Source organism: Lissotriton helveticus, chromosome 1_1 (assembly GCF_964261635.1).
Source record: "Lissotriton helveticus chromosome 1_1, aLisHel1.1, whole genome shotgun sequence".
NCBI lineage: Eukaryota > Metazoa > Chordata > Amphibia > Caudata > Salamandridae > Lissotriton > Lissotriton helveticus.
The window spans coordinates 1,297,157,427-1,297,180,313 of NC_136057.1; the positions used below are offsets into that span (position 1 = coordinate 1,297,157,427).

Here is a 22,887-nt window from a genome sequence, read left to right on the forward strand (position 1 = left end):
TATATTTTTCTCTTTGCTATTTGTTACTTGAAGTCTGTATTCCCATTTGTGGATAAAGGTTCACAAGCCCCAGGGTGGAAGAAAAAGCAGCAACACGTCATAACCTTACTTTAACCTGACAAAGGGGACAACTTTGAGCCATTTTATTATGATAATTTGTGTAGCACAAGACACAACAATGTCTTTGCTTAATGAGCAGTTTCTTTGTGGAGCACGGTTTAGTTTTCATGCATTATTCAGGCTATATTTATGTTCCATGACACTGATTTTCAGTGTATATATCAAGACTAGGTCTTTAAATTATTATATTGGTTACTTAATTGAAATTATGTTTTACTTATTTTAAAGGCCTGCATCTTTACTACAGTGCATAGTCTGTCATAGTCTTTAATTCTTGGGCCTACCACCCGTGATGTTTTAAATTCTTTGAGGTCCCAGAAATGTAACCATCTTTACCTAACTACAAGTTTTCATGAGCCCAAACAAAAGCTTTAACTATGAGATAGGTTAGAAAAGGCCTGCAAAACACTGCTTTTCAATAGGAAGGGGAGGTTGGGAAAAGATGGTGATATTGTCTGGCGGCTCCTCTAAAGTGTTTTTTTACACCTCCTTGGTACCTGCCTAAGTCAAAGCATGCTGCTGTAAACCTTTTCTTAAAATGATTTTATTGATTTTATAAGTATGAGAATACACATTGCTATTTTGTCAGCACTTCAAGATGCCAGCGAGAACCATGACATCAACACCATCCTATAAATCTTGATATAACAAGTATGCAAGTTATGCGGCCTATCTCTGTAGGAAAGTGGGTTATTTGAAATGAACGAGTGCCCACTTCAAAGGATAAGGCCATCACTGCTGGGTGTCACACAAATAAAATAAACCTCTTGTCAATTTTATATGTATTTGTTAAGCTCAATATCACTTGCGAGGGTATCCTGGCGCTGGGTATGTGTGTATGCTTAGCCCTGCCTATAGTAGATTGGTTAATTGAAAAGTGAGTTCTTCAGGTTCTTGCAGAATTGAAGAGAGAAGGAGGCTCTGAGGTGGAGTAGGTCGTTCCATGCTTTAGGAGCGATGCAAGAGAACACCCGTTATCCTTATCTAGTTTTGTATGTGTGTGAGATGTGAGCCAGTAGGAGTCCTGGAGAGCATACGTGTCTGGGTAGTTGGAAGAGGATGCAACTGTTCAGATAGGTGGGGCCTGAGTTGAGTAGTGCCTTTAAATGTGTCTGTGCGAGGAGATTGAATTTTGTGCATCTGGAGCCAGAGTAGTTCTCTGCGGCATGATGTGAGTTCTGTGTGAGAGGCTGAGGATGAGTCTGGCTGCCGAGTTCTCTAGTGGGTTGCCTGGTGATCCTGCCATAGGTGTTCCCATAGTCTAGTTTGCTGGTAACTAGAGGGTGAGTGACATTTTATAGTATAGTTTGGGAGCCATTTGAACGTCTTCCTCTGCATCTTCAGGGTGTGGAAGCAGGACGCAGTGTCTGCATTGACTTGTGCGGTAATTTCTAGTTTGCTGTCAATGATTATTCTGAGGTTCCTGGTATAGGTTCTGGATTTGGGTCAGAGTTCGGCCAGCCACCAATTTGAGTGCCATGGTGAGGTGTTCTTGCCGAAGATCACTGCTTATGTCTTGCCCACGTTGAGTTTGAGACAGTTGGCTTTCATCTAGTTGACAACTTCGGACATGCAGGAGGTGAACTTATTTCTTTTGTGAGGGGTCTCAGTTGAGAGGGGAGAGTATAAGTTGCATGTCTGCGTGGATGACATTGGCCAAAGGGATTTTGTATCCGTTGAATAAAGTGGGGCTGAGCGATGAATCTTAAAGCACTCAGCAGATGAGTTTGCAGGCTTCCAAGGAGTAAGGTCAACTTGTGTTCTTTCCATAATGAAGGAGCAGATCCAGCAGAGAGATGGTCCCTTGATGTCAATTTAAGGCTGCTGCCTGATGATGGTGGTGGTATGAGGCTGTGTCAAATGCTGCTGAGAGGTCAAGTAGAATGAGGGCTGCCGTGTCTCCTCTGTAATGTATCATATGGATGTCTTCTGTGGCAGCTATGAGTGCTGTTCCTGGACTATGGTTGTGCCTGAATCCAGATTGCAAGGCATCGAGGAGCTGGTGGCTGCTGAGGTCAGTGAGCCCTTGGTTGATTTCTCTAAGAACTCTGCCGGGTATGGTAGGAGGTAGAGGAGTATGTAGTTGTAAAGTGTGGCCGGGTGAGCTGATGGTTTCGTGAGCTGGACTGATCAGTGACATGATTCCAGCTGTGCTGGAATATGTCTGAGTCAATGGAGGCGTTGAGAATGGGTGTTAGGGCTTCAATGATTGGCAGAAGTCCTTTGGTGAAGGCATGGTGGGGGCAGGAATCAGCTGGAGCCCCGAGTGGATGGTACTCATTGTACCAGCGATTTGGATAGTGGTGACGGCTGGCCACAAGGTCAAGGTTCATTCATCGGCTGTGATGGAAAGTTGAGGTGCAAGAATGATGAGGTCTGGTTGAGGGTCGAAGTTGAGAAAGATAGATAGATAGAACAGAAGAATTCTGAAAGCTTGTTGCAAAGGTTCTTGTGAGGGGATGATGTTGCAGGATGCGGCCCAAGGCACGGTGAAATCTTTGATGGTGAACATTTCCTTGATGTTGTTAGTGCTGGTGTCCATGTTCTCTGCAAGAGATGTGCACTTAGTGTTCTGTATCTCTTGGTGGTACCATCTTAGAGCTGATTTGAAGATGTTTTTATCTGCTGTGGTAATGTCACATGAAGAAGGGAGGCTTAAATCAAAAGCAATGTCCAAAGTATTTAAGCAGGGCTTACGCAGTAGTAAAATACATGTAACACAATAATACTTGCACCACAAAGCCCCAATAACAAGTTTATTGAAGCTCTGGTCTCATAAAAGAAGTGGGCTGTTACCAGTGACAGTCTGGAAGTCTAAAAGTTTGAAAGTTTCTCAATCTTATCACAGAAAGGTATTGTGCCAATTTAGAATAAAAAAACTCTTCCTCTCATTGGCCAATGCTGAAATTGTTGCTGCCACTGTGTAATCGAAGCGTGAAACCTGAAGCAGGTTGGCCCTGCTGGTGCATTGGAAATTTCTTCCTGAAAATCTTCTAAATCCCTGTGCAGAATGGGATTCAGTTTTTTTATTTGGAAGTGCTGGGACCCTTGATAGGGACGAAGCTGAAATTCAATCCTACGCAGTGGACCTGCTGGTCAGATTCTTTCCCAGAATTTCTGCTGAAACAGTGTTTCTGCACCACATACATGTGGCCTTATAGGAATGTTAAATGTGGCAATCCGGTTTTAAGCAGATTGTCATGTTTTATCAGTTACAGCCCATACTCTCTGCACATCGCAGTGGTGAAATGTTAGAATTCAAGATTACCAGCAGGTGAGTCCCCCCAAAAATTGGTAGCTGACCACCCAAAAAGGGTTCCCTTTGCAACAGTATCTGAGGTCAAAGTATTACTACAGAGTCATTGTAGACAGTCATTGCTATATAAAACACGTGTATGACATAGTACCGTTCTATGTCTGCTAACACAGCTACAACTAAAAGAAAACATAGAGATGAAAGAATAATTCAGTTAGATGCAGATAACATGGCAGGCTTTAACTCCATAGGGGCCTAGGCAACTTGCAACATCGAGGCAGCCCATTTGTACCTCGATAGCAGGAGTTAGCTAGGATTCTTGGAACAACTATCACCATACAAAAGAGGTCTAGGTCTCTAGAAGGTTAGTATGATAGCATAGTGTTACTGAGATAAGTGAGCTGGTGTACCGTCCCATGCGTCAAGTACTATTATCCAGTGGGGGGAGTGTAGTACAACTATTGAAGATCACCCTTTCATAAAAAACACTAGTGTTCGTTAATTCGATAAGTATTCCACAAGGAGGTCCTTTTTGTTGCTTGCAATGCAGCACTATTTTGCCCCATTATCTCTCAATGGAATATTTTTTAACGCCAGGTGCAAGCCCACCCACGATCACCAACCAAATTTTGAAATGATGTATATTACTTCCCAAATAATGGAATGTTGTAGGTTCCCACTGAAATACTCCTTTACCCATCATGAGTTCTGAACAAGCACAGTGTTCTCGGAAGTGCCACAACTTAGACTAGTTAATACCCAAGGCTGAAGCTAACTTAGTCATTCAGGTTTTGCAACATTGGAGGGATGTAATCTTGTACATCCTTAAGTTATATTATGTAATCTGTATACAATAAATAGCAACTATCTTTTCATCCAAAGGAATACCCTTGTCTGCTATCAGTCTACATTTTTCAGCTAGTATGCAGCTATATTTATTTTTATTCAGAGATAAGCTAAACCCAGCCTAAAGCAGCAAACCTATATCCCGATCCAAGAGTGTCCATGGCCTTTTCAAGGTCCCAACTCCAAGCAGGCTGCAGGTGACCTTTAGTTGAGACCTCTTTCATCAGGCGATATGAACTTCTGATGTTAATGGAGGTGCTTCTGCCAGGAATAAATCCATTGTGGTCAGGCTGAATACAATTCTTTGCCACCAGTATCTTGCTGAGCACCTTGTAGTTCTTATTTAGAATGGACTCAGTCAGTGACATGGGTAACCTGCAAATTTCAGTAGAATTCTTATACAGATCAGCTAGTTTGGGTGCCATTTGCAAGGCATAGGTATTCTAAAATGATGGGTAGTCCATCTAGGCCCATTTTATACCCAAAGGTAGTTTAAGTGCTCCCTTGATTTCTTTAACTGATATCGGTTCTTCCATTGCTATTTTACGCCCTTGGCAATCTTAGGCCTTCTAAGACATTGAATACCGGCACGGGGATGCCACCTGATATTACATTATACTTTTCAGCACATAGTTCATGGAACACTGTGTGGCTTTCGTGTTGTGCATAAAGATTTTGTTGTGCATTATGTTTTGCATTCCAGTAAGAGCATAAAGCAGGCATGGGGGCTAACATTTAATCATTCAAGATAGAATAATATTTGAATTGTTTTTTTTGCTCTGGGTGTGACCTGTCCACATATACTTTGTAACGTAGATGCCTTTTTCTTTCTATAAGCAGTGAGTTTTGTCTTATTTTAACTAACATGGCATTATTTGCATCCCTCTACCTATGTGGGACTCAAGACACTTCAATACAATCTCAAACTCAATTCATGTACTTGTTTTACAAGCCCACATTGTATTCCGTATGCATTCCCTCTTTAGATGTTTTAAATGTGTCCCACTCAATAAAGGGAGAGGTAGCAGTACTCTCAGTACTCTCATTTGTTTCAAACTTAGTACTACCTTTCTCATTGGAACCCCTATAGGCTGGATTCTCTTACATTGTAGGGTGCAGTTTCCCCGTTGATATAAGGGACCGTGTCCTACTTCAGTGTGTTTCACAAAGCACAGGGCTATGATTAGATACAGCCTCATCTAGGTATTCAGTGCGGACCACAATTGATTTTAAAGTGTTGGAGAAAAGTTATCTTACCTGACTTGCAGGTCATGGGGTGGGGGAAGGAGGTGTTGGGGAGGTAGCGTAATAAGGGAATATTCTTTACTGACTAGCTTCCTTAAAAATGGTTAATTGGATAGGGACTAATATAGTGTCCATTGCGTTAGGGCAGTTACATTGTAAATAGTCAGTCAGGAAGCAGGCGGTAAGATCTCTGTCAAATAAGTACACCTCTGGGGCAATCGGAGAAGGTGGTGGAAAATCATTGATACCCCTTCACCTCATCTCTAAGCATGAACCTCCTACTGTTGCTAAATGAGACTAACGAATGAAAGCAGTGGGAAGTTGCCTTCGTCTTATAAAGGTGCATATATTGTATCTCTTATCCATTGTGATCATACACCAGGCATTCTAGACCATGAGTGGCATTCAGTTTGTTGGGACCATCATGTTGGAATTTTAAGTGATGGTGAGCGGTAACAAATGCATATGATGTAAAGGCACCCAGATGTTGGTTGGTACTCTGAATACATAATATGGTGGCCCTGCAGTATGGCAATCTTAACTGGTCTTTGTGCCTATCCCATGTTCACTGTTTGCTTGCAAAGGTCAATGGTGTCATGGCATGGGTAACACTTCATGGCCCAGGTGCATGAAATTGCAGAAGACATTTCATTAAAATGAACAAAGACACCATTGCAATGAACTGTACAATCAGCAAATGAGGGGCAAACCTGACCAGTAATCAAGACAGAAAAATCAAAATATTGCTCATCTGGAAGACAAAAGTGCAGTTTGTACAGCAAAAAAAAAAACTTTGCTTGTGTTAGAGCTGCTTTATGCAACTAAAATATATATTTGACAATGTAGTACATGCCGGAACATAAATAACCCTGTAGTTAAGAAATGTATCATACAGCTTAGCGCACATCACCACTAATAATGAGAAATCAAAGATGTCTTTTGTAAAATCCTCTGCGGTTTGAGGTATAATATTGCAGATGCTGAGACCCTATTGTTCGGGTCTTGGATAGACCATGCATGTGCTGTCTCAAAGAGGTGTGTTGTGCTCTTTCTGTGGGCTTGCAGGCAGCCCATCTCTTACCATTTGTAAACTTCAGCCTCTCTCATTTTCTTTAATGTTATTCGTCATGGCATGTGGGCGTCCTGTCCTCTTCTTGTGTTTGGCCCTCCCATAGCGCATGCACAAAGTACATGTCTCCTTACACTGCTCCTGGTTCGCAGAGCTATTTTCTTTCTTTGTTTTCAATCACTCTATAGGAGAACTTGTGTTTTCAGGCCTTCTCCATTGTTCAAATACCACTAAAATACATACATGTGTACATAAACCTATGCATTTCACAAAGTTGTTAAAACACGAACAGCACTTGCTAATTTTAAATTTTTTGCACAATCCAATAGTATTGGAAAGCCACTTCCGTCCTCCATCTTGCCATAGTGCTATCACCAGCTGATTGTATTGGAGTGCTTTAAGTGCTCTCCAGTTACATTGCACAATGACACATTCATTGTCATAGGCAGGGGGAAGCGTAAGTGATTTGCCTAGAATCACAAATTGTTCAGCCGACACCCAGATGCGAACCTGTTGCCCCAGTTGCCCTGTCAACAGCTCTGGCCATTATGCCACATTCTTGCCTCACTTCAAAGCTCAACTGTTCTCACTATCACTTCCGCATTGTTCAGCAAGACCCCCGTCTACAACGAACAAGCCTTAACAAAGCCAATAGATGACAGCAATGCCCGAGCTTATTGGCCTTGTCAATGTCTTTTAGCCATGTTGTCTAGAAGCACATCTGCTGTTCAGCATGGCTAAAAGTCACTGACCCAGTGCACCTCCAGTCGAAACCACATCAAATACCAGGCATTATGTGGGGGATGACCATGTCAACAAGCATTTGCAATGCAATAGGCCTTGCGTTTGCGCGAGTTTGAGTTATTTGCATTGTAAATGCCAATGCCTTTTATTTATGTATTTTGAAAAGCTGCAAGTGGTGCATAAACATGCACTTTGTACTTAAGTCTTTGCTTACTAGAAGCAATTCTGTTAGTAACTGCACCTCTTTTATTGGCAGCCTTTCTTCTGGCAAGCAAGGACCGTAAGTACAAGTTTAGGCACCCTTGCCGGTTTTCAAAACACATAAATAAAAGGCTCTTTCATTTACATTGCCAATAGATCAAACTCTCGCGAATGTGAGCATGCTTGTTTTATTTTTACATTTGCCCCTACTGAAGTTTAGAAACTAACACCAGCTTAATATCTCCTAAACACTTAGTATTGTAATGGCTGGTTGGGCACTTGTTTTTTGTATGTGGCGAACAGATGGATAACACTCTAAAAATATGCGAAGAATAGAGGACGCCAAACGAACTTGCAGATTTTTACAAACAACTTTTTAACAGCCAGATAAATAGTTTTGCTCTGAAACTGGTTATCCTTGATGATTAATACCTCTGTAAGTGGCTAAGCCGAATAGGTTATCTCCATGTCCCCAAGCTCGCACACAGCGTATAATATGTAAATTCAATGAAAATTCCGCCTCCTGTACAATGCGCCTACAAATGCCTGAGGTAGTTTTCAAGGCACTTGAACGATTTAGCTTTATGCAAACTGTAAGGACGAGCATGTTCCCTCGTAAATATAATATATAGAGGTCCACTTGTTATAAAATCTGCTAGACGTAGAGTCTTTAGTCATGAAACAATAACCTATAAAGCCTACACGTTTCTTGGCTAATTGTACCCTATAAGTGTCCTAGTTTTCGTATTTATGAATATGTGGACAGTGGTCTGATGAATGGACTTATTTTATAGATATGGGGGCAAACTTATAAAGCAATTCCTGAGTGTAAGACTTACACCAATAAAACATTGCAATTATAGCAAAGATACATTATACTTACGGTAATTTATTCACAACGCTGAAGATACAAGCACCTCACAGGAATAATCAGAATATAGGCATGCGTAATATGTAAACTATAGGTTTCTGAATCTGGACCTACACTGGCAGAAAAATGTCTTGTCTGCAAAATATAACGACGGCCTGCCTCTTTTTGTAATTCCACAAAACGTTCCTTAATGTGCAGAAGGCGTTTGGACGGTCACTGGCTACAGCACGTGCCAGATGGATAAAGTAGACTCCTGCAGCAAGGGGTGCACCTGCTGTATACATATCATGTTTTCAGTAACAGGGACTTTGTGCCCTAACACAGCAGCTGAGGGGAGGCTCTCTCTGGCAAACGCTCACATGACATTGTTATAGCAGCGCATGTCTGAGAAAAGTTGCTGATGTCAGAAGTTTTCTTGCAAGGTGTGAATGGCTGAATCATAATACGTTAATGAAGAAGACGGTTTGAAGTGGGGCGAAGTACTAATGACTCCACTAGATGAATGGAGATGCCAGTGGCTGCATTATAACAAATAAAACAAGGAGGTGCAGCGGCTTGTGTTTTATTCGCAGCAAGGGCTTCAAGGAGCTTGTGTTTCATAGGCAGCAAGGGCTTAAAGGAGCTGCAGCGGCTTGTGCTCCCTGCTTAACGCGTGCTCTAGGAATCACGGGCTTTGAAGCTCTAACTACTGTGTCCTGCGCTGCGGACCCCTGAGTCTCATGGATCTACTGTGGCCAGTGCACAAGTCCTAAAACAAGCGATACACGCTCTGTGCTGGGGGAGGGCCATTAAAGGAAGGGGGCAGAGAGGAGCCTGTGAGAACTCGCGGCAGAGATCGCGGCCAATGTCCCTCCCATCAGGATGGGAGGGACATTGGCGAGCAAGCATATGGGGGGTGAGGGGGTGTGCAGCCTGGTGAGCTGAATGCGTGTGACAGTAGAGGCGGTGCGCTCGCACGAAGTGTCTGGTGGCAAATGAAAGCTGTGTACAATGCGCGTGGTTGTGCTCACATGCACTGTACCCGATCCGCACTTTGGGTGGTCTTTTGATAGCCCTTACTTTAATCTCGCCAAAGCATCCCTAACGGGATGGCTTCAGCGAGACCTAAAAAGGGCACTTTCCTACAGTAATGGTCATGCATACCATAATAAAAGTTATAATTGACTTTAGGTGCAATCACGGACCATATATAGAATTCAGTAGTAAGAGTAGTGGCAGACTATTGTTCAGCCCCCAACCACAGCTATTCTGTGGTTCAGTAAAAAAAGTGTATTGGTCTGCAATAATCTACTTTGCCAGGAATAAAAGGGAATATTTCACACCCAAGACCTAGAGTTTATGCTTCACTCCCATAAATGATGCACAGCAATGCTGCACTGCCAACGTGTAGTCTAGACATATCAAAGCTCCACCTCCTTCCACTGTCTAATGATCTTTCTTTCAGGCAGCTTTCAACATATTCTCTTTGTCTCTTACTTTCAGGATGTTCTCCACAATTGTTCATGGCTGTGCACTGAAAGGGGCGCTTAGTAGGAACATGATGCACCCTCACAATTGTGGTTATTAATGATAGAGAAAATGGAGCTTTCATGTTTTACTAACCAATTTTCAACCTAGTAGGGTCAATTGCTTCACATCTTCAGGCATTCCCACTATGCGGATATTTCTGCAGCGTGATTTTCCCTGTGCATCCTTCGCCCTACCCTCTAAAAAGTTCATTCAATCAAGTAACTCACACACCTGTTGTTTAAGGGTAGTAGTTTGTGCTCCTGCAATGTGCTTTTATTATTCCTGACCCTCTGTGAGGGTTCCCTCTGATTCTCACACAGTAAGCCAAGGTGAATCGCAACTGAATCGATTTTGAACTCCAGAGAATTTCCAGTTTCTGGGCTGGATTGTAATATCATGTCCGACTTATTAGAGGACTGTGTTTCACTTGCAGGTATTCACTCTTCCTGTTGATGTAGTAGGGCAGGCAACAGGTGTCTCAGGGTTATTACTCCAGTCACAATACCCTGAGGGGAGGGCTTACCTGTTTCTTCCTATTAGTGTACAATTTTCGAGCAACACATCGAGAGAAATGGGGGATCAGAGGCTGTGAGGCCACCTAAAACCAAGAAGTGGCTCTCTTTGCCCATACAGCAAGCCTCAATTACGCTTCAGACTGTGGTAGACACGAGCAGCCTATGTTAAGAGGACAACTACCTGCCTGTGCGTGTGAATCATATCACTGTTCTCCTTCCTGTGTGTAGCTTCAAGGTAAGCAAGCCCAACTCAGAGGACGACAGCTACTCAGGAGCACACCATGCCAACAGCATGCCGGGGCTGCACTGAAGATCCCATAAAGGTGTTGCTCCAACGATATCAAACAATTACAGCTGTATACGACCCAGGGTCATTCAAGATTAAATGTCAGAGATATTTACCCTAGTGTCAAACTAGAGGAAGTGTAAATAAAGATTGTGACTAAGATGTACTGCTGAAGGAGTTATTGGATGCAAAGGAAGGCGCTCTGCTTGGGACAAAAACAAGAAACCGGTATGTAGGAGTCGTCGTCCTAGGAGGCCTTCATGCCTAGATAATCATGGGCCCCAGCATTGAGCAGTTATGGGCGATTCAGTAGGGTGTCCAATCCAGTTGCCTCCTCATTGTTTTAAAATTATTTTTCCTTGTGAGATCACTCTGTTCATGACTGCTGCAGTTGATTGTAGCAATGGGATGACTCTGGACACTCTTGTGACACCCCAGGTTGGGTGACTGCTCTGGCCCCAGTTGATAGCGACTTTAAAGGCAGGCTGGACCTCTCCACCATACCTTGGGAGGGAACACAGTGATGTTGTAGTTGATCCTCTGACTCCTCTCCAGCCACGTCTTGCTGCATGCTGGCCCAGCCTTCACTGCCAACCATGCCGTTCAGGCCCTGCTTCTTTGCCCAGTACACCATAAATGGTGAGTCAAGGATCCACTGCTGGGGTGGGGGAAGAGGGGTCTTTGCTAGTCCATATCACTCTGCCCCTGCTGCAGAGCCCCAGTCCAGTTGCAATCAACAACTGTGTAGCTCGGGCCTGGCTGCCATGACAGATGCCTCTCATGCCATGCTTCTATCTGCAGAATGACCCAGAGCCTGGACCGGCCAGTAGCTCCCCACTGCTGCGGCAGTTTTCCACTATCTATTTGCAGACTCCAGGACACATGATAACAGCGCGACCTGGGTCGAACATGCTATTCCGAGAAATCTGCCGTCTTGGACAGCATACTTCATGACCCCTGTTTTGAACTTCTTTAATATCTTTACTGCCTTTCATGTATTACTTTGGTGTGTTTCTGTCACACTTCATTTGTTGGCCGTAGAAACATATGCTTAGCATACTCCTGCCAGCTATTGTTAGGCTCGGATATTTGCAACTTGTTTTTCTTTGAAGAAGTCTTTTGAGTAACGATGTATGGTGATTCCGCCTATAGTCTGTATTGTTCATGGTCATCGGATCCTTTGTTAGACTACACCATCAGGTTGAGACGTCTGTCTCAGAGCTCCGGGATTGAACCTTCAACACATTTTCTGCAGCCTTCTCCAGCGGCCTATGGATATTACAGAAAAACAGTCACTGACTGTTTTTTATGACACCTTTCATTCAGCCTACCTTGGGCCATTTTTTCCAGCTTCAAGCTTCGCTTCCATCTTCTTTCACTCAACGCACACTGAGTGATGGAAAAGACTCCCTTCAGCTTCTGCCCCAAGTGCAATGCAGAATGCTCCAGGCAAGACCAACACCCGGTCTGCAACCTCTGCCTGTCGCCCGAAGACGAAGAAATGTGTGAAGCCTTCTTGTCCTTTCAGTCGAAGAAAACGTTGTCCACGTAGAGAACGGGACTGGGTACATACTACAATGCACTCTCATTGTGATTCGATGATGTGCTCGATATCTTCAGGGACCAACCACAAAGCCTCCATACTGATGAGGGCGTCAAGAAGGAGGCAGAAGCCCAGGCGGGGCGCCAGTGGACGCAAGCATCCTGCTCGCCAGCACTGGGGAAAGTTCTGATTCGGACTACTAGCCTGAAGATTTTATAGGGTACGCGGGTACACTGGTGAAAGGCTCCTACACTTAAAAAAAAAAAAAAAAACACACACACACATTGGCTCACTGAACCCCACTGCCCTTGGGCCATGGAGGCGTCCGGCACAGGAGCAGAGGCTTGTCCCTTCACCTAAAAAGGCCTCAAAGGGCACCGAAAAGTCAGAGGCAACGACCAGTACACAGTCAAAGCCCCTTTTGGAGCTGGCATCAAGACCACATTTTGACTCCTGAAAGTCTTCAAGGCCTTCGGAGCCAAAAACACCCTTGGCAGCCAAAATGTCTATGGCATCCAATGTCTCTGCACCCAAAACAAACGCTCGGTGCCGGAACTAACACAGACCTCCACAGAGCCAAAAAGGAAAGTCTTTTGAAGAGGAAATCATGGACCTCACCTACCACCTCCCCCACAAGAATCACCCACATCATCCACAGGGGAACATAGTCCAGGTGACCATTCTGACCCCTATGACTCTCCTTAATTCTCCGATCTTGCCTGGCGGGAGGAGGGGCAGTCAATGCGCGGTCCGCGCAGCGAGAGGCACCTGAGTCTCCACTGCGGGAGTTTTTGCTACGGCGGTCTGGGAAGACCCAAAGGTCCCGGCTGCACCACAACGAGTGGAGAGGAACTTGCTGGTTACACCACACGGGGGAAAGCATCACAACCCTCGCCTATCAAACTGAAGGAGAAGTCCCAGTGAGTGGGGCTGAAATTTGAGCATTGTTGGTGCCTGTGAGCGGCATCGGAAGAGCCCCAGTGAATAGGGTCTCTCAATGCACTCTGGGTGTCAGTGCTGATTTTCCCAGCTGCACAGCCAGAATGCCGGCAGCTGCAATGATGGGGCCGTTCCTTTTTGGGCCCACCGTATAAGCCCTGGTGAGGGGGCCTTCCGAGGCACTGTTGGTGCCGATTTTGGGGAGCACAGCTGCACCGCCAGATCGAGTGCAGCTGCAACGTTTAGGGGGCAGTATTTTGGGTCTCAAGAGGGACCAGGGTGAGTTACACCCTCGCCCCTAATTTCTGGTGCCAGCCTGTTGGGCCTGCACCCTGCTGCAGTAGCAGCTTAGAGCCCTGACTTTTGATTGACGTAGGGCATTACGGGGAAGTCCCAGATGGGCCCCCAAGGAAGGCCAGTCGGCCTGTGAGTACCTAAGGTGCTGGTGGGGCGCAAGGCCCTAATGTGGTGCATAATGTGTTTATGCCTAATGTGATGCACAAGGTGTTTATGTCTAATGGGATGGTTTTGAGTACAGTATGTAACCAGTAGTTGCTGGCTATTTTATAATTACTACTTGTGCTTTCTAATGGTTCGGATAGTGGCTCAATTGGCCTTGTCATGTATATAATCCCCATGTAAAGTACAGCCTAGTGTCAGTTTGCACAGTGTATATTTGTGATTATGATCTAATGTGTTTGAGTAATACAAAGGATATTTTTTATATAACCTTGGAGGGAGTTTCTTTTGTAGTGTGCCTAGTGTGTCGCCTCGGTGTGTGTGTTGCGCAAACGCTTTACACATTGCCTTCGGGATAAGCCTAGCTACCAAGGGGGTGAGCTGTGGGTATCTTAAGCATGTAACTCCCTTGCCCTGACTAGAGTGGTGGTTTCTAAGTGGCTTAGGCGCATGCCCTAGCCAACCAGAAATCCCATTTCTAACCCCTACTGATAAGAGGAGCAAAAAGTATGATGCAGCTGGTAAGCGTGTAGCAGCTCAGGCAGCCAATCACCCTAATAGCAAACTCCGTGGGCTTTCTGTCCAGATATAACAGGGCAAAATGGGATGAGATGCAGGATTTGTTCCAGCATCTCACTGATTAATATAAACACAAAGATCAGAACTGGTAAAAGAAGGAAGGATGATATCCAGTGGCACAATGTAATTCAGGATAGATGCAGTAGACACCAGCGCAAGAGAGGTGAGCACCAGCATTATTATTAGGTGATATGCTTTGCTCAGTAAAGGGGGTTTTAAGCCTGATACACAGCAATATCTACTGAACCTACCATTCGATGGGGACCACCTATTGGCCCCCAAGGAGATGAAATGCTAGAAAAAATAACAAAGGACACAGATATGCCACTAAAGCTGTGGGTGCCCTTCAAGCCTATCAACACAGGGTTTCCTTTCAATGGGGCCAATACAGAGGAGCATCCAAAGCAGCCACCTCCAGACGTTATCCGTCCCACCAAAAAAAGCACACAGCCCCCATCACTCACAATACACTATAGGGACTTATTATTGATCACAGTACAGGGTTAGCAAAGGCAGAGTTTGTGTCTCCTCTTCCAGGAGACTACTTCCACTAAACAGTGACTCTCTTCACCTCCCCCATCCACACCTAACACTAGTAGGGGGACGACTACAGAACTACCACGCACACTGGGTACAAATTACCTCCGATCTGTTGGTCTTTTCAATTGTAAATGGATATCATCTTAAACTTGCATCTCACCCTTCCAATATCCCACCTCAAACGCAAACTATGTCAAAAGAACATCTCTCATTCTTACAATAGACGATTGAAGCTCTGCTTCAAAAGGGGAATATAGAGCCCGTCCCAATACAACACCAAGGACAAGCAGGTGTACACACTGTACTTCCTCATTCCAAAGAAATATCGGAGTTTAAGGCCTATACTAGACCTCGGTCCTTCGATACCAGCGGCTCCGTCATAGAATCCAGAAGGCCTCCGTGGATCAGTTCTCGGATTTGGACCGACGCCAGTCGATCTTACTCGACCTTTCCCGAAGTTGGGCCCTAGTGACGACACTCCCAGCGTCGACTGTGCCCCTGGTCGGCGTTGACCCTATCCTCATCCCAGGCGTGGAATGGAGCCAGATCGACGTTGATTCCAAGGCCGGAAGGGATTTTTGTCTCGGTGTTCATCCCTGGTATGGATTTTGTGCCAGGAGGTGGGGAAGAGGAATGAGAAGGGCAGCTGGACCATTTAACTGACCAGCTTTCAGAACCTACGGATTGGCGAATGGACCTGAGTGAGGTCAGTGGTTTGGACACTTCACCAGACACTGGCTTGCTTTCTCCCTCTGCCATGGCTATGGAGGAGGGAGCTTCCTATGCCGTGGTGGTGAGAAGGGTGGCCAAGGTCCTTGACCTCAAGCTCCCTTCAGTGGCAGTCAGGACAAACCTCCTGACAGAGGTGGTCCAGCCTGCGGTTAACACTTCAGGGCCCCTTTTGCTCCTTAATGAAGCCCTCACTGATGTCCCTCTGGGCGCTTGGCCCAAGCCCAACACACGGGTTCCGGTGGACAGGATAATCGCCTACTGCCCTGCTTGGACGACCCAGTGTTCCTCATGTAACATCTCGCCCCTGAGAGCTTGGTTGTCCAAGCCTCATTTTCCTTAGGTGCATTCCCTTCTGCACCCCCAGAAAGGGAATCAAAGAAGCTTGACTATCTTGGGAAGAGGATGTTTTCTACCTCCAGCTTGGCATTGTGGTCAGCGAATTCGCGTGCCTCTTGGGCTGATACTCTCATGCCATCTGGGATAAGGTTGCACAGGTGCTACCTCATTGCCCGGAGGATGCCCAGGCCGTTCTGTCCTAGTCAGTTGCAGATGGGAGAGGCGTGTCCAAATACAACATGAGGACTGGACACCACTGACTCACTAGGCACAAAAGTTGCCTCGTCAGTAGCACTCCAATGCTACTCCTGGTTGAGGACTTCTGGCTTTTCGGTGGATGTCCAATCTACTTTGATGGACAGGCCTTTTGATGTCACTCGCCTTTTTGGCGGCAAGGCAGACTCTGCAGTTGAGCGCTTAACGGTTTCTCAAGCTACGGCCAGATCCTTGGGCCTCACGGCTAGCTCCCACCCACACCAGTCTCCTTTCGTAGCTACGGAAGGAGTTGCCAGCCACATCCTGCACAGCCACCAAGTCATGCAGGCTGTCCAGCCTCTGTGTGGCCGCGGACGTGGGACCCAGTATTCTTGTGGGTCATGGAGCCAGCAGGCGGACCGGTCTACCTTTCCTCCCCTGCCACTACCTACAAACCTTCTTAGTCTGACGTTTCAGACCCATCAAATGCCAGTCAGAGGCACGATTCGCCATCATCTCCTCCTCTGGCAATCCATCACGTCAGACAAGTGGGTTCTGCAGATCGTCTGAAGGGGCTACTCCCTCGCCTTCGAGACTACTCCTCCCGCCATGCCACCCTCCTACAACCGAATGTCAGAGGATCATTTGGCACTTCTCCACAAGGAAGTTGCAGCTCATAGGTAAGGGGTCCATAGAGCGTTCCTGTGCCAGAAGTAGGACATTGTTGTTGTTCCCGCTATTTGCTGGTGCCCAAATAGGACAAAGGCCTACGTCCTATCTTAGACCTCGGGACCCTCAAATTCTTCCTCTGGAAGGAGAAGTTCAGGATACTCACTCAGTCCCAGGTCCTTTCTGCCTGTGACCCAGGAGACTGGATTGTAGCGTTGGACTTCCAGGACGCTTATTTCCATATTCCCTCCCTTCCTGCCTGTCTACAGACATTACTTAAGGTTGACAGTGGATAACAAGCACTTTGTTTACCGCGCTCCCCTTTGACCTTACCAGTGCCCATCGGGTGTTCACTAAGGTGATGGCGGTGGGCGCAACTCATCTGCGCAGATCAGGGGTACCAGTCTTCCTCCTATCTCAACGACTTACTGTTCAAGGCGAGCTCGCCACAGGCTGTGGTCTCCCTCGTTCAGACTACGGCGGACCTACACTTGGTGGGGTTCACTTTCAAATCGCCAAAGTCATACCAAACTCCCTCTTAGATGCTTCCTTTCATCAGGCAGTTCTGGACACTGTGCAGTTTAGGGCCTATCCTCCCCATTAGCGATATTTGGGTTAGGATACTGATGTTTCAGCCTCTATCCCGGATTTTGGTGAGAATGACTCCGAGGCCGCTGGACCTCATGGCCTCCTGCATCCTACTGATCGAACAGCCAGGTCTTTAGTATCCTCCTTAAGGTCAGCAGGTCTTGGGTCTGTCGTAGGCTCAGTGGGAGGGTGTTCCATGTCTTGGCAGCGAGGTGGGAGAAGGATCTCCTGCCAGTGGTTGTTCTTCGGATGCGCGAGACGGTGGCGAGTGAGTGGTCGGCGGAGCGTAGTTGGCGGTTGGGGGTGTAGGAGAGCCGTCTGTTGAGGTAGGCTGAGCCGGTCTTGTGGAGTGCCTTGTGTGCGTGGATGAGGAGCTTGAAGGATATCCTGTTGTTGACGGGGAGCCAGTGTAGGTTTCTCAGGTGGGGAGTGATGTGGCCGTGTCGTGGTACATCGAGGATCAGTCGTGCCGAGGCGTTTTGGATGCGTTGTTACCTTGAAACCGGTCCCGGATGCTGGTTTCTGGTTTAGGGATGACCTAGCTTGGCAGTTTGCGCTGGACTGTCCCCTTGAGCAACAGGGTCAAGACTGATTTGCATATGGCTGGGCCTGAACTGGGGTGGCGAAGTGAGCCGAAGAATGATGATGGATTCAACCAAGATCTGTGATTGGGTGTGTATTTGAAAAGTTTCAGCACTCCGTCCATCATCTCTTTGTGTTTGCTTTGTCACATACACACTATTCATAAACACTAATTCTTCTCAAACTAGATCTTGCATGTTCATCTTTACCTTCTCTCTACTGCTTCTATACCAAGCTCACCCGATGAGTAAAAACAATCTCCCAGTGGACTCTATGACCATTCTCAATACAACTATAGAAGGAGTCACCATACCTCGTGACTCAAAAGACTTCTTCGAAGAAAAACAAGTCTCAAATGTCAGAGCCCAACACTAGATGGCAGGTGTATGCTAAGCATATGAATCTATGCACTACACACTACGAATAGATAACATACTCCTTGCTTCTGCCATTGACGACAATAAATCTCTAGTTGCTTTCATTGTTGAACGAATCCTTAACAGTTGGTACATTCTTACAGCTTTGTGGGTGTGCACAAAGTTTCAAAGCATCTAGGCCTTGGAACATCATCCCTCAGATTAACCCCGCATATGTACTCCTACCTAATACTACCCCATTTTGGGATGGTCTTTCTCGCAAGTAAATAAATACAAGTTTACATTCGCATTTTGTTTAAAAGACAAGTGAATTCACACTTCAAAATCATATCATTGGTATGATAACTTGCATGCTTGGTGAGTCAGGTGTTAGGTTTGTGGTCTGGCAATTGCATATTATGGTTCTTGTAACATAGTGGAGCAAATTGATGGTCACAGATTTGAATTCCGGTGGGCTGATCCAGCATATCCTCTGTCTGAAGCCAATAAAGTGAGTACTGTTAGATTAGACTAGTACTGAAGATTATTTCGGTGCAGGCATGAAACTAGAAAGACTGCATTGCATTAGCAAGAGTTAGATAAAAATGGCTCTTATGTAATGTTGTTGCTCTTTGCTTCAAGGAGACTTAATAACCTGCTGTACGCTTAACTAGCCCTTTGACTTTTCTGTCAATGATTTTAGAGATGGGAAAGATGTAACACCAGTGACGGACATTCCTATAGAAACACACCGAGTTATAGCGACCTGTCACTCGCTCGTGCAGATGGATGACGGGACGTTGGTTGGCGATCCTTTGGAGAAAGCAGTGCTAACTGCCATAGATTGGTCTTTGACTAAAGGTATGCCATTGATAATAAAAAATACATGTTTTTCTTGCATTTTACAGTGCCGTTTTCATTATACAGTGACTTGGCCCTGCAGGCTCATAGTTAAGGTTCGCAGTTTGTGTAATATTCAAACTTTTTTCCGTTTGAATAACTTTTCCTGACTTAAACGAATCTACTATGACTTTACAGAGTGGTACAATAAAGTAGACCGCTGCCATGCATCATCTCTATTACCCTGCTCTTTATAGTATTTCCCCACCCAACTAAGAGTAATCTGTGCAGGGTTCTCAAATCAAAAGAGCACCCAAAATTTGTGAGGATGCATACTGTCCCCTCTCCAAACCTATGAGAGCCTGATTGTGTCAGTTTCTAGTCTTGTGCATAGGCCTTTATCCGTATATTTTTGGGACAATATCTGCCATCTGCTCTGGGTATAGTTCTGTTTTGACCCCCAATAACTATGGTCATCTGCCTTTATGTGTGAAACTTACACGGTGTGCATGAAGATTTCAGTGTTAAGAGAAATGTTACGAAGACGATTTAATTATGGGTCCCTGTTAGATTTGGGGTTCTCTAGTTGGCAGAGGGAAGGCAGGAGAGCTGGCTAGTGAAGTCTGTGGTCCCTGAGACTTCAGCAGGAGGCAAGCTCTATCTCAATCCCTTGGAGATCCTTTACAAGTTGATTTGAAAGTAGCACAAAGTAATTTCTCCTTTCTTTGGCAGTCAGGCAACCACTGCAGGCCAATCCCTCAAACAGCACTCAGCTTAGGGATAGTCTCCTCCTCAGTTTCTCTGGTTCCTCTCCGCAGCAAAGTGATTTAAGTTCTTGGGTCTGGGTCCCAATATTTATACTAGCACATCCTTTGTCCCTTGAAGGCAGAGGATCCTTTACCCAGTCCAAACCAGTTCTGTGCAGTCCTGGAGCACTTTGTTGACAAAACTCCTTCTTTCTTTTGACAGTGTGGGCCAGGGACATCAGACGCACCACAGGAGGTGGAGCCAGCATTGCATTGTGGAAGGCAGGCCCAGCCCTATTCAGGTCCCAAGTGCAACTCCTCCCACCCATCTACATACAGATAGCTCTATTCAGCCCTGTGCTGACTCACCCTGTGTCCTGGAATCCCCCGGACCCTGTCACTCAAACTCCAGACAAGGAATAGAGAACCTAGCAGAGGCTGGCTTGGACAGTTAGGCAAGAAAATACTAACTTTCTAAAAGTGATATTTTCAAACCCAGAATGTTAAATCCACCGGGGTCTGCTCCTGCTGGATTTGAATGGGATCAGATCATTGAGAGACTTCAGAGGAATATAAATGATTCCCCCATTGACTTGTCAGTTCTCCTAAACTGGATCATTTAAATATTCAGATGCTTGAATCATTCCCCTTAGTCAGGCTGGGAATTCCTGGTAATTTAAAATAGCAGGATACAGTGTAAAATATATAATAAAATATATATATGTTAAATGGCCACAGGCCTAAAACTACATAGACTGTTTAGGAACACTGCCACCTCATTTGAAAGAACCCAAACTTCAGCCTATGAGATGGAAACTAATGCACTCCTACTCCCCCAATAGGCCATCTTAGCTCAGATTTCTACCGCACTTCCTGCGTGAGGGAGCCCCCTGCCAGAGATCTGCTCTCATCTTTAAGTGAACCTGAAATTATTTCTATTTTGGTCTGCCCTGGATTCGAACCAGCCCAGCTTCGGTGCTACTGTACTGCGAGTTGATTTTAGACTAGATTGTTTCAATTCCTGGGCCAAGGAGATCTTTTTGGTTTGAAAAGCAACTATCACCAGTTGCTTCTAAAAATAAGAGATCTAATTTTAAAAACTGTTAATCTTCTGGAAGCAAAAACATTTACATCTATGTATTAATTGTCTATATCCCAAGCATAAGTCAGCTGAATGCAAGATCTGCACGTCTTTCTCCATTAAGACTCTCCAGGATAGAGAAAGGAGGTTGGCATTATTTCTTATGAATAAAGAGAATTTTCCACCTCACCGAATCTTCCCAGAAGAAGGGGCATCGCCCATAGAATTGGCCCCCAAGCACTTCAATGAAAGCAGCCCCACCAGAGGAGACTTTTACAGTTTCCTGAGCATGATCTATTTGGTAAAGCGCTTGCAGCCATCTTCTCTGATGACAAACCAGTCTCTAAGCGCTACAGAGACTCACCTGTGACAAAAAAGAAGAAATCTTCAAAGGAAACCTAGTCGACAACAAGACCGTCAAAGACCTTAACTCCTTTGTCAACAATGAAGATATTGTCAACGACGACAGTCGAGCATGCCGTCTTCATAGAGCATGCTGACGACGACCATACCATCGACTGCATCCCCTTTGTGAACCACCCAGTCAAACATGGGATAAAATGTTTTTTCACCTTAAGGATGACTGATGTGCCTCCAATACAATTATTGCAGGTAGAGCAAGAAGAAGCAGCTAGTGATTATTCCTCACTGACCCCTTACAGCCTAACGTAATTCGATGTGAGATATGCCCCAGAGTTTGAAAGGTACGCAGTGGACGATGAGTTCTACCGTGAATGTGTGTGTTAGTGGGAGTATAGGTCTGAAAGTGCTCAAATGATTTTAAGGCAGGAGCCACCTAGATGTTAGAGCGCCAGATGTTGTCCTAGTGCCAATGGCCTTCTTATCAACATTGCAACAAATGATGGATCCTTTTACTAAATTATTGACTCAAAAACCATCTAATTATCCTAACATGGGGTTACCTGCTGCTCCTGCCTCTACACCCTGCTCTTTTACCAGTTTCACCTCCTAGGCAGCCATCACTGCTACCTCCTCCAACGGGATAGGTACATTGAGGAGACCTGGATGATGTTTACTCTAATGGTTCTACCTATTCTGATGTGGAAGGAGATGAAGGTGAGCGTCCACCAGAAGATGATGGAAGGGATGATGATGATGATGGCTGAGATGTTATTGTCCCTAGTGGAAATTATGAGCCAGTGCCACAAGATGCTACAGATGTTATCTCTAAATTTAATTCATTGATTGAAGTTGCCAAGAAATACAATGACCTCGGTTGATCAACCATGTTTTCTGTATGATTTTGAAGAGCAAACTCGGAAATACTTTACATCCATGCCTATTCTTGATTATGTCTGGTCAGAAGGTCTGAAATTAATGAAGACACCTGCTACCGTTCCAGCTGTGATACCTTGTATGTAAAAGAAATACAAAGCTCCGGATTCAGTTCCAGCTTGCCTCACTGGTCATACTGTACCCGATTCAGTAATTGCTTCAGAAGTTCGGAGAAGAACCAAGACCCCAATAACGCCATCTTCTAGTCCGCCGGACAAGAATAGCAAATGTATTGCCAATACAATAGTATTGACATAGCTCCATTACTGGATCTTATCCCTGAGGATAAGCGGGAAATCGCAAGAGCTATCCTAAAGGAAGGAGACCTAACCTCCTCTTTCATTATTGACCTGGCGAAGGATGCTTCATATCCAGGTTTTCACCAGTTGGCAGGAGAAACTGTACTAAGGAGGCAATGTTGGGTAAAGTCCACAGCCTTCCATACTGATGTACAATCTAAAATCTTAAACATGCTTTTAGATGGGTTAATTATTTTGAGTAAACATACTGATGAAGCTCTGCAAGGCATTAAAACTGACACTGATATAGCAAAGGCTTTAGGGCTGTTGCAGTATCGCAGATTTGGGCCATCTTCTTTTTGTGGCTCACTAAGTTCGCAAAATTTCAGTGCAGGATTCAACCAGCATGTAGGCCAAAGACGCCCTTATCCTCAAAGACAACTTGAATACTATGTAGGATACTCCTTTCATCGAATCGAAAGGCAAACTTATGGAAGGTCTGCAG

General features: G+C 45.2%; 1 protein-coding gene across 1 annotated transcript in view; it reads left to right on the forward strand.

Annotated features, from left to right (window-relative positions):
* The window catches only part of ATP13A1 (ATPase 13A1), a 419,252-nt gene that overhangs the window by 174,177 nt on the left and 222,188 nt on the right, over positions 1–22,887 (forward strand). Inside the window, exon 13 of the mRNA XM_078681078.1 lies at positions 18,884–19,041. Coding sequence (XP_078537204.1) covers positions 18,884–19,041 — 158 coding nt within the window. The remainder of the gene's footprint in view (positions 1–18,883; positions 19,042–22,887) is intronic.